At 39.3% G+C, this 12,500-nt stretch overlaps 1 protein-coding gene across 1 annotated transcript in view; it reads left to right on the top strand.

The window, feature by feature from the left end:
• The window catches only part of LOC307268739 (plexin-B2-like), a 162,076-nt gene extending 151,912 nt beyond the window's left edge, over positions 1–10,164 (top strand). Inside the window, exons 26-35 of the mRNA XM_080051475.1 lie at positions 617–695; positions 1,510–1,610; positions 2,097–2,178; positions 3,077–3,228; positions 4,298–4,458; positions 6,025–6,172; positions 6,549–6,613; positions 6,859–6,934; positions 8,225–8,299; positions 8,670–10,164. Of these exons, the coding sequence (XP_079907601.1) occupies positions 617–695; positions 1,510–1,610; positions 2,097–2,178; positions 3,077–3,228; positions 4,298–4,458; positions 6,025–6,172; positions 6,549–6,613; positions 6,859–6,934; positions 8,225–8,299; positions 8,670–8,774 (1,044 nt within the window). The 3' untranslated portion in view covers positions 8,775–10,164. The remainder of the gene's footprint in view (positions 1–616; positions 696–1,509; positions 1,611–2,096; positions 2,179–3,076; positions 3,229–4,297; positions 4,459–6,024; positions 6,173–6,548; positions 6,614–6,858; positions 6,935–8,224; positions 8,300–8,669) is intronic.
• Positions 10,165–12,500: the final 2,336 nt, after the last annotated feature.

The following is a 12,500-nucleotide window of genomic DNA, read 5'->3' as shown; positions in this document are numbered from 1 at the left end:
AACTCAACATTGTAAAACATAAGGTAGTTTCTGTATATACAGTACAGGCCAAAAGTTTGGACACGCTCAATGCGTTTCCTTTATTTTTATGACTAGTTACAATGTAGATTCTCACTGAAGGCATCAACACTTTGAATGAACACATGTGGAATTCTTTGCTAAACCATTTCAGGTGACTCCCTAATGAAGTTCATTGAGAGAGCACCAAGGGTTTGTAGCGCTGTCAAAAAAGCAAAGGGTGCCTACTTTGAGGAATCTAAAATATAAGACCTATTTAAGAGTCATTTCACACTTTTTTGTTAAGTACATAATTCCATATGTCCCTTCAAAGTTTTGATGCCTTCAGTGAGAATCTACAACGTAAATAGTCGTGAAAATAAAGAAAACGCATTGAATGAAAAGGTGTGTCCAAACTTTTGGCCTGTACTGTATCTAAATGAAATGTTGAAGAATTTTTATCTCATATTTTAGCTGGTAAAAATTCCGGAAAAACTTCTGTCTGGAAAAACTCTTCTGTAGCCTACTAAAAAAATCTGAGTGAACTATGATTTTAATGTTTGTGTTATCTCATATTTTAGCCAGTAAAAAATCCCTAATATTTCTTTTTCCTTTCCAGGTGAAAGAAAAGATCATTGACCAGGTTTACAGGAACCTGCCGTACTCACAGAGACCGAAGGTGGAGAATGTTTCACTCGGTAAGAATACAAACTATTTTATAAACGCTTTAAAATGATTATTATTATGTTTTTTAAACCAAAAACGTAATTATTAACACGTTACAAGCATTATTATTGTAGTATTTATGCATTAAAGTTGTTATATTTATGTATACAAATAAATAATTGTGCTTAATATGACGACAAAACATTCAGGGTCACAAAGAAGGAGTTTGTCTCCACCTGCTGGTCTGTGGTGGAACTGCAGGGTTACAACAAGATAATAGAAATATTAAAAAATATATATATTTTCTCTGTACTTGAATTATTTCTAAACATATTCTCCAGTTGAATTGATTGGATACATAAAGAACTTATGAATTGTGTGACCCATTCTGAAAGTCATTGTCCCTGCACGGAAAGTAAACGCTGTAAAAGGAGATTACAGAAAAGTGTTAACATTTTTTTTTTATTTTTTTTATTGACTGTCCTGTAGTGTTCTGAACAATAGAACTGAGATCACAGTATATTTTTCAAGAGAGTCCTAAGTACAGCAGAGAGACAGAAAGTTAAAATATACAATATTGTTATGAAAATTACTCGTTTACATTAAATTTTTCCGGGGCACTCGTGGTGTAGTGGTTACCGCCCCCCCCCCCCCCTTTCCATAGAGGCTCAGTCCTCTTCACAGCAGACCCGGGTTAGAATCCAGCCCGCGGTCGTTCTCTGCATGTCATTCCCCTCTCTGACACATTTCATATCTGTCTCTCCAAACTGTCTAATAAAGTAAAAAAAGGCCAAAAAAAATTAAAAATATTCCACATTTAAAGTGTATTTTCCCCCCTGTTCACAGAGTGGCGTCCGGGCTCCACAGGTCAGATCCTGTCTGATGTGGACCTGACCAGTCAGAAGGAAGGACGCTGGAAAAGACTCAACACACTCGCTCACTACAACGTACGGTCACTCAATTATATGTCTGGCTTTATTACAAATACTTGATTTACTTAAATACATTTTTTTAATAATTGTTTTTATTGTTTATCTACATTTTTATTATTTAAAATTTTATTTATTTTATAATTTTAAAAAACGGGGGCGCCTTTAGCTCAGTTGGTAGGGCGTCCCCCTCCCGGGCCGGGCCCAGCAGCAGACCCGGGTTCGATTCCCACCCGCGGTCGTTCTCTGCATGTCACTCCCCTCTCTGCCCCATTTCACCTCTGTCTCTCTGCACTATCAATAAAGCAAAAAAATGCCCAAAAAAATATCTTAAAAAAATAAAAAAAAGTAGGTTAAAAACATCAGACATTGACATATTAATAAATGTATTTATAGATAGAGCTAGAGTCAATATAGTAGAGTTATGGTAGATCTGCCGAGATACTGTTTGCAAAAAATGTTGAATGTGAAATCTTTATTTAATTATTATTATTTTACTTCCAGGTTCGGGATAACGCCACGCTGGTTCTGTCCAGAGTGATACACACACAGGCCTTCCACCAACACCAAGACAGCCAGGAAGAGAGTATGGACACACACACACACGCACGCACGCACGCACGCACGCACACACACACACACGCACGCACGCACGCACGCACACACACACACACACTTGTGTTAATAAACAGGCCAACCTTCTTTAAACCATATAAAGATGGAGTCAGTGATTCTGGAGAAAGCCTGTTGTCGAAATAACTTAACTCTTCAATAAGCAATTTAGATTTTCATTTAATTTTTCATTTGATTTAACTTTTATTTATCCTCGAGAGACCAATTGAGGGGTGACCCTCATTTACAATGACGTCGAGTCAAAACAAATTCAAAACAACAATACAAACAAAATATTCAATGCAAAAACATCAAATACACAACAAGTGAAGAGAAGAAAAAACAAAACGATTGAAACATTTACAGAGTGGGGAAGAGTGGCAGCAATTAAAAGGCATACAGTACAATATAGTCTAGATGATGCTAAATACTCCTTTATTACAAAAAATAAAGAGAAAAGTATTATTTTGGAGAACCAAAATCACTGACTTCTACTTTAAGTTCTAAAACTCAAATGGGTTCCCCCAAAAATAGTTGTACACACACACACACACTCACTCACTCACACACACACTCACTCACTCACTCACTCACTCACTCACTCACTCACTCACTCACTCACTCACTCACTCACTCACTCACTCACTCACTCACTCACTCACTCACTCACTCACTCACTCACTCACTCACTCACTCACTCTCTCAAACACACACACACACACACTCACTCACTCACTCACTCACTCACTCACTCACTCACTCACTCACTCACTCACTCACTCACTCACTCACTCACTCACTCACTCACTCACTCACTCACTCTCACACACACACACACACACACTAATAAACCCCTCTGTCTCGTCACACAGAAAACGCGTTGCTAGAAGACGACAACACGTACCATCTGGTCCGACCGACGGACGAGATGGACGAAGGGAAGAACAAGAGAGGAAGCATGAAGGACAAGGCCATGACTAAAGCCATCACCGAGATCTACCTCACAAGGCTGCTCTCTGTCAAGGTACAGACACAGACAGACAGACAGACAGATAGATAGATAGATAGAAAGACAGACAGACAGACAGACAGACAGACAGACACGCACACGCACACCAGACTGCTCTCTGTCGAGGTACACACAGACAGACAGACAGACAGACAGACAGACAGACAGACAGACAGACAGACAGACAGACAGACAGACAGACAGACAGACAGACAGACAGACAGACACACACACACACACACTCACTCACTCACACACACACACACACACACACACACACACACACACACACACACACACACACACACACACTCAGACAGACAGACAGACAGACAGACAGACAGACAGACAGACAGACACACAGACAGACAGACAGACAGACAGACACACAGACACACAGACAGACAGACACACACACAGACACACACACAGACACACCAGACTGCTCGGTGTCAAGGTACACACACACACAAACACACAAACACACACACACAGACCGGGTTTGTTACTGGTTACTTTTTATTCACTCCAGCTACAGTATGTATTTAAAGATGGAGTCAATGATTCTAGAGAACGCTTGTTGTCAAAATCGATTTTTTTGTCAAAATCAGTGAATATCTCCTCACGATCCGCTGTATATCGGGTGCTGAACAATGAATCCAGTGTTAATACACACCCTAGACTCTGTAAACTGGTATGTAAACAAAGGTGGTCCACCGTAGCTAGTAACAACTTTACGTCAACACTGGATTTATTTTCTGCGCACACACAGCGTTGATTTTGGCAACCAGCATTCTTCAATAAGCAATATAGAATCTCACCACTAGATGATGCTAAATACTCCTTTATTACACCCTGTACCTTTTTAATATAGTCTATCTAATGTATATCTGTGTGTGTGTGTGTGTGTTACAAGTCTACAATCTCACCACTAGATGATATTACACACTGTGTCTTTAATACGTATAATATCTTAAATATTTTTGTATTTTTGTGCACCACTAAATTATGCTAAATACTCTTTTATTACACACTGTACCTTTAAATATATCTAATATATAATATCTGTGTGTGTGTACTTCAGGGCACGCTGCAGCAGTTTGTGGATGATTTCTTCCGCAGCGTGTTGAGTTCAGGCTCCGTCGTTCCTCCGGCCGTCAAATATTTCTTTGACTTTCTGGACGAACAAGCGCTGAGACACGACAACGTAGACGAGGAGACACTGCACATATGGAAGACCAACAGGTAATAACTCATACACACACATAACACACACGCGCACACAGACACACACAAACACATAACACACACACACTCATACTCAGACACACACACACACACACACACATAACACACACACACACACACACACACACACACACACACACACACACTAAGATTTGTGGCATAAAAACACAAAGAACTTGTGTGTTGTCTGGTTTCAAATTAAAGCCGAGACACTGCGGGTGAGGCAAGGCAAGGCAAGTTTATTTCTATAGCACAATTCAGACACAAGGCCACTCAAAGTGCTTTACAGGGGCAAGATTAAAATACATAAAACACATTAGAAGACATTTAAAAGCGAATGAAAAGAAGTAAAACATAAAATAAAAAGTACAGGTTAAAATGGAAACAGAAAAGTGAGTAGATTAACATTTTAAAGGTATAGATATCATCGCCATGACACTCTGCCAGTTGATTGCAATCAATGCACCAAATGTGGCAAATATCAAACTAATTATGTTGATTAGCATCTCTTTGAGAAACAAAAATCGAGATGTTTGAATTGTTTTCATTTGAAAAAAATAAAGAGACACAGATGTACATATAATTAGTTTGATTTTGCCACATTTGCATATTGTCGCATTGATTGCAATCAACTGGATAAGAAATGCATTCTACGGAATGTCTGGCCTGAATGTAATGATCTAAATAAGTGACTATTTTAAGTGTATATTATAATTATATATTAAAGGTGCAGTGTGTAATATGACATCATCAAGAAAGTTCTACAAAGTTCTAGAATGCAACGCTCCCCGGGTAACCCCACCCCTTTTGAATAATAACAGAAGCTACAGTGGCCTTCAAGGACAAGAACAATTCTAAATTCTAAACAATGCACCTGATGACATTCCAAAAACATGGATTCCTCCAAACGACTTGCCCGCTCAATGTACAAAATGTAACATTAATATTTGTAATTCTCCACTCAGGAGGATAATTCAGATTATTGGCAGAGGTGATTTTACACCAATGAGGACATATTTATGAATGAGGATATTGATTTGAGCTAATACATTACTTATAATGTTGCACAGTGCCCCTTCAAGTGACATTTGAGTTTTTTTAATAATTTTTTTTAGTTGACAATGATGTATAATCAATCATAGTTCCAGGTTTTTAAAGCCCCCTTACCCTGACTGTGTGTGCGTATATGTGTGTGTACTTTTTGTGAGGACCAATATGAGTTTTAGACCTTATGAGTGAGGACATTTTGTCCGGTTCTCACTTTGGGACAGGCCTTTAAAGGGCTGTTTGAGGGTTAACACTAGGTTTTAAGGTTCAGATATGAATTAGATTTATGTTAGGGTTAGTGTAAGGGTTGGGGTTAGGCATTTAGTTGTGATGGTTAGGGTTAGGGTAAGGGGCTAGGGAATGCATTATGTCAATGAGTGTCCTCGCGTAAGTATAGCTGTACTAACGTGTGTGTGTCTGTGTCTGTCTGTCTGTCTGTCTGTCTGTCTGTCTGTCTGTCTCTCTGTCTGTCTCTCTCTCTGTCTGTCTGTCTGTGTGTGTATGTTTTTCCCACAGTTTGCCTCTGCGGTTCTGGGTGAATATCTTGAGGAATCCTCACTTCATGTTTGACGTTCACGTGACGGAGGTGGTGGACGCATCGCTACACGTCATCTCACAGACGTTCATGGACGCATGCACCAAGACAGAGCACAAGCTGAGCAGGGTGGGTACACACAGACAGACAGACAGACAGACAGACTCACTCACTCACTCACTCACTCACTCACAGACAGACGGACGGACGGATGGATGGATGGATGCACGCACAGACAGACAGACACACACAGAGAGACAGACACACACAGACAGACAGACGCAAAGAGAGAGAGAGAGAGAGAGAGACACACACACATATACACACACACTCACTCACGGACTGACAGACAGACAGGTAGAGGGACGGACTGACACACATAAACACACACACACACACACACACATACACCTACATCCAGACATAAAAAAAGATGCATTCAAAGTTTAGAGGAGTCTGGAAACTTTAGGAATTATTGGTCTGAATCCCGTTGTTTTTCTTTCAGGAGTCTCCTAGCAACAAGCTTCTTTATGCAAAAGAGATTTCAACCTATAAGAAGATGGTCGACGAGTGAGTTCTGATTCTCTTACTGTACAGAAATATATTCAATTAATGATTTACTCCAATGTATAAAGTGTGTGTGTGTGTGTGTGTGTGTGTGTGTGTGTGTGTGTGTGTGTGTGTGTGTGTGTGTGTGTGTGTGTGTGTGTGTGTGTGTGTGTGTGTGTGTGTGTGTGTGTGTGTGTGTGTGTGTGTGTGTGTGTGTGTGTGTGTGTGTGTGTGTGTGTGTGTGTGTGTGTGTGTGTGTTCTTCAGTTACTACAAAGGCATCAGACAGATGGTTCCAGTCAGCGACCAGGACATGAACACACACCTCGCGGAAGTTTCCAGGGTAAGAACCAACTGTGTGTGTGTGTGTGTGGAGAGAGTGAGTGAGTGTGTGTGTGTGGAGAGAGAGAGTGAGTGTGTGTGTGTGTGTGGAGAGAGAGAGAGAGAGAGTGAGTGAGTGTGTGTGTGGAGAGAGAGAGAGAGAGAGTGTGTGTGGAGAGAGAGAGTGTGTGTGGAGAGAGAGAGTGTGTGTGGAGAGAGAGTGTGTGTGTGTGTGGAGAGAGAGAGAGTGTGTGTGTGTGGAGAGAGAGAGTGTGTGTGGAGAGAGAGAGAGAGAGTGTGTGTGTGGAGAGTGTGAGTGTGTGGAGAGAGAGAGTGAGTGTGTGTGGAGAGAGAGAGAGAGTGAGTGTGTGTGTGTGTGGAGAGAGTGAGTGTGTGTGTGTGTGTATGTGTGGAGAGAGAGAGAGTGAGTGTGTGTGTGTGTAGAGAGAGAGAGAGAGAGAGAGAGAGAGAGAGAGTGTGTGTGTGGAGAGAGAGAGAGAGAGAGTGAGTGTGTGTGTAGAGAGAGAGAGAGAGAGAGAGTGAGTGTGTGTGGAGAGAGAGAGAGAGTGTGTGTGTGTGTGTGTAGAGAGAGAGAGAGTGTGTGTGGAGAGAGTGTGTGTGTGTGTGGAGAGAGAGAGAGAGAGTGAGTGTGTGTGTGTGTGTGTGTGGAGAGAGAGAGTGTGTGTGTGTGGAGAGAGAGTGAGTGTGTGTGGAGAGAGAGAGAGACTTCTTTAGCACGTGATATGAAATTCTGAATAAAAACATTAATTATTTATTCTTTAATTGTAATAAATGTTTTTGTATGACCATAATTAATTTTATTTATGGGCGAATTTCAAACTCAAGGTCACCTAACAAGGCAGAGTTATATTAAAAAAAAGAAGACCAATAATACATCTAACCATACAAGTTTACCCCCCGAACACACCCCGCCCACATCCCACCCCCACCCACAACCAATCCTGCAGCACATAAAAAAAAAATATATATATATAATAATAAAAAAAAAAAAAACAATACACAATGTTAGAAAACTACATAGACAAAATACACACTACAAGAAACAAAACAAAAAAAAAAAAAAAGGAGGGGAGGGGAGGGGGTTGCTACTCCTGTAAAATTGTTGTTCGTCTATCAAAATAATTCATAAATAATAAATAAAATCATTCTGAATGTTATATGTCCTTTTGTATGGAGTTGTTATTATGACCATTGTTAAGTAATTTCTGTTTAATCAACTTGAACCAATCGAATATGAACTTTCAAAGTTTAACAGTTTCAATGTTGATGGTTTGTTGTCACTTTTTCACAGGAACACACAGACAAGCTGAACACCCAGTTGGCCTTACATGAGCTGTACAGATACGCCAGCAAGTACTACGATGTGGTGAGACATCTGTGGTTAATATGGAAAGACTTTGAACATTAGTAAAAAAAAAATGTTGTCTTTCGTAGTGGCCCTTATTATACTCTTTATTTTTATTTTTTTTTCTAAAAAAAAAAGAAATTGGCATTTTTCATGTTTTATTATTGACGGCCCTTATACTCTTTCAAACTAAACAGTGAAAGTGGACATTTGTTCATTTAAAAAACTTAAAATAAAATAAATTATTACCATCAAAACGTGGAATTTTGGCTACTTGATGCTTAAACGTTTGTCATTTTAATATTTTATTTCTTCAAATTCCATTAAATCCATAATGAAATACTGAAATATTTTAAAATTTGTACATTTTATTTTGAAATGTTTCTCTCAGATCATCCAGTCTCTAGATGACGACCCGGCCGCCCAGAACAAGCAGCTGACGCTCCGGCTGCAACAGATCGCCGCCGCGCTGGAGAACAAAGTCACCGACCTCTGACATCATCATGACATCACCTAAAAGGGGCGTGGCTAACCTCTGACATCACCAGAAAATGGGAGGGGCTTACGGCTAAAAAACTAAAAACACAGGAAGTTTTTTTTTTTCTCAATTTAAATAAGACTCTCAAGAAAGAACGAAATATTGAGCTCATGGACTCATAATGAATGTTTTGGACTGAATTGGGAAGAAGTGCTAGTTGGAGCCTAGAGGAAGCTTGAGTTGTGACCATATAAGGACTGGAATGGGCGGAGTTACGGCGGACATTTTTTTTTTGGACAAATGAAGTGTTAAAATTCGAAATTAAGCGGTGGATTCTGAAGCGCTCATATCTACAGTACTACTCTTTTTTTTTTTTTTTTTTTCAAGCTTTATTAAATAGCACAGGGTTGAAATGGGGAGACAGACAGAAAGAGAGAGAGAGGGGGGATGACCTGCAGTAAAGGTCCACGGGTCGGATTTGAACCCGCCACCACTGCAACGAAGGCCGGAGCCAATATGGTACGCGCTCTATCCACTACGCCACCGGAGCGCCCCTGTACTACAGTTCTACACATGGCTTATAGTCCACTTCTCCAATACAATTACCAATACAAAGGATGGATGAGAAATGGTGATTGCAATATGGTGGCAAATGGGGGCTCTTTGAAATCAAAGGGTTATTTTTTTAAATCGTACAAGTAGCGAGGACCTAGCTGTGTCTGTGTTTTACTTCTCTGCACCACAAATTACATTTTTTTTTAATTTTTAATTTTTTTGATTTTAACATTTTTACCATCCAAGGACTTGAGAGAGAAATAAAGTGCCATACGAGGAGAAATCAAGTGAAGTTATAATGATGGACACATTGCCAAATATTTCCTTTACCACTAAGACCTTCATTTAGGACGTCCCGATTGGATTTTCCGGGACGATATTGTGACCACTTTGATTCCATATTGTGTTATTGCAAATTGCCTTTTAATTGTGGATGTACGGTGAATGTTCATCTAAAATTTGATTCGGGGTAGTTTTTATTTTTTTGCCTTTGTACTAAATGGTAGCAATGAGATTTGATCTCCGTCAGCACATAACAGAATGGTTTTACATCCTTAAGTGTTAAAGCTATAGTGAGTAACTTCTGTCGCCCCCCCCCCCCCATGAGGAATTCTGAGTAATAACAACAACACTGTCGGTGCATCTCCATCTACATGAGGTAAAGCCTTCAGGTGATGGCACATGGATTTTATACCTTCTGCTGTACGTCCAGGTTTTTTTCTTAGCAGTAGAATCAACAACTGAAACATTTATTGGGCTCTTCTTGGGGATTTTTCTGAGCTCCTGCACCAGTGTCGGGGGGGGGGGGGGGGGGGGGCACCAGTTTGTAAACGCTGCCATACTGAGAAATACAGAGAGAGTTTTGTGGAGCTGATAATAGGCTTAATCAACTTTGTGTCAACTCATTTGGCTATTGGCTTGAATGTAACCGACATTCATTTATTATAAAAGTTACGCACTATAGCTTTAATTAATACTTTAATGATGTAATAGAAATAATCGACCAATGAAAACCCACTACGGTACGCACCACTGGCCAATTACAGAATCCTGGTTTGTTGGTTTTGAGTTAATTCAGGGTACGATGACTTTTGTGTTCAAAAATCAAATGTTATAATTCTTGTATTTTGGCCAAATTGTTGTTTTTTTCATATCAATAGCTGCAGTATGTGTTTCTACGCTGATGATTCAAATCAAAAGTTGAATAATCATTTCTTGCTATTAAAAGGTGCTACGAGGAACTTTTAAATATTTCTGAAAGAGTCTCATATTTCACTCTGATGATCATAAATTACATGTCACAGCAAAACGAGACCATCAGTGCAAAAGAATGCTATTTTTATGTAGTTTTTCTTAACGCCTTTGTCGTCGGTATACGCTCACCCAGGAATAACAGCTGGCGTAGTAAAAAACACTACTGCTTTTTGTCCAAAGGGGGATGCAAGAATTAACACAAACTGAAAGTTCCTCAGAGCACCTTTTCAAGTTTGTTTAGTTGCATTTTTTGTACGCTAGCATTCAAACACAAGCTCTGAATCGCCATATACATCGACGTCTATAAAATTCTATCTTTTTTTTAATGGGCCGAAAAATTTGCCACTTACCCTGCGTTCCAAATCACATACTCTTTCTTTTTACTACACTACATACTAAAGTACAGAAGAGTTTTAGGACCACAAGAGAGAGAGAGAGAAAAAAATCAGATAAGAAAGTTTTTTTTTCATTACCGGTATGTCGAGAAAATGCCAAGAATAAAGACAAATACTCCAAAATGATATTGTTAGTAAGTGGGGCATTTATGTATTTCCAGCATACTACAATTTACGTGCATGTATTGTGGACATCCTAAATCTTTATTCTGGCATAATAAATAGTAGGGAAGTATGGGGATTGGAACGCAGGGTGTTTTTAATCATTTGTCCGTGATGTCATATCCTGTCTGTGTGTGTGTGTGTTCGATAGTTATCACCACGGTTACCACTCTGTTGTTGCCGAGCACCAGCTTAATTTTTTTAACTTTCTGTGAAAAAAATCATGACTGCCTAATCATGTGCTCTTAACAAAAACATGTTATTGTTAAGTGTGATTTTTATTTGTGTTTTTATAATCTGTTGTAAATTCACGTTTTGGTAACACTATTACAATAAGGATAAATTAATTTAACTGTTAGTTAATAATGCTAAGGTAATGCTATTAAGGGTTAGTTAATGAGTAATTAGTAGTAAATGCCTATTAAGCATTAAAACTGGGGTGGAGGATTTGGTGGAGAAAATAGCAGTTGGGATAGAGATTGGAATCCAAATACCTCAACCGCTCCACTTGTTCTCTTTGGTCCCTCCCCTATGGTCCCTCCCTGACACGCTCTACACACCAACAAAGTCGGTGCCAAAGTGAATGGACAGTCCCAACAGCCAATAAGAACAGAGAATAGGAGTCTCGCGCTGATTGGTCAAAGTGTACAGCTCATGTTAACTTTGACCAATCAGAAATCATATACCCCAGCTTTAATTAACAGTTAGGTAATGCTTAGTAAATGCTTATTAAGCCTTAAATAACCATAACCTAACAGTTAACTATTGTATCCTTATTGTAAAGTGTTACCCACTTTTTTTTGCAATACTTCTTTCATATATATACAGTCAAATGCTTTTTTCTATTTTTCTGTTAACATGCACAGCCAGTGTCTTCTGAAGACAAAGACATCGATGGATCCTTCAATAAGGCTTCAAATAAATCTAAGATTATGGTTCTGAAAATTAAATCCAGTTATTATACTTTTGTAATGCAATTTGTCCACTGCCTGTGTGTGTGTGTGTGTGTGTGTGTGTGTGTGTGTGTGTGTGTGTTTCAAGATTACTGTCACCTTATTGTGCCAGTTAAAGGTGCTAAGAGGAACTTTAAAATATTTCTGAAACAGTCTCATTTTTCACTCTGATGATCATAAATTACATGTAACAGCAAACGAGACCATCAGTGCAAAGAATGCTATTTTTATATAGTTTTTCTTAATGCCTTTGTCATGGGTATACGCTCAACCAGGAACAACAGCTGGCGTAGTAAAAACACTACCGTTTTTATCCAAAGGGGGGCACTAGAATTACACTGAAAGTTCCTCGCAGCACCTTAAGTAGGTATGACCTATTCTTAGATAGGTGAGGACCTTCTCTACATTTCAGCGTACCATCCTCT

The sequence above is a fragment of the Ammodytes marinus genome (assembly GCF_949987685.1).
Source record: "Ammodytes marinus genome assembly, chromosome: 22".
Lineage (NCBI taxonomy): Eukaryota > Metazoa > Chordata > Actinopteri > Uranoscopiformes > Ammodytidae > Ammodytes > Ammodytes marinus.
This window is presented reverse-complemented; position numbering and strand designations above follow the sequence as displayed.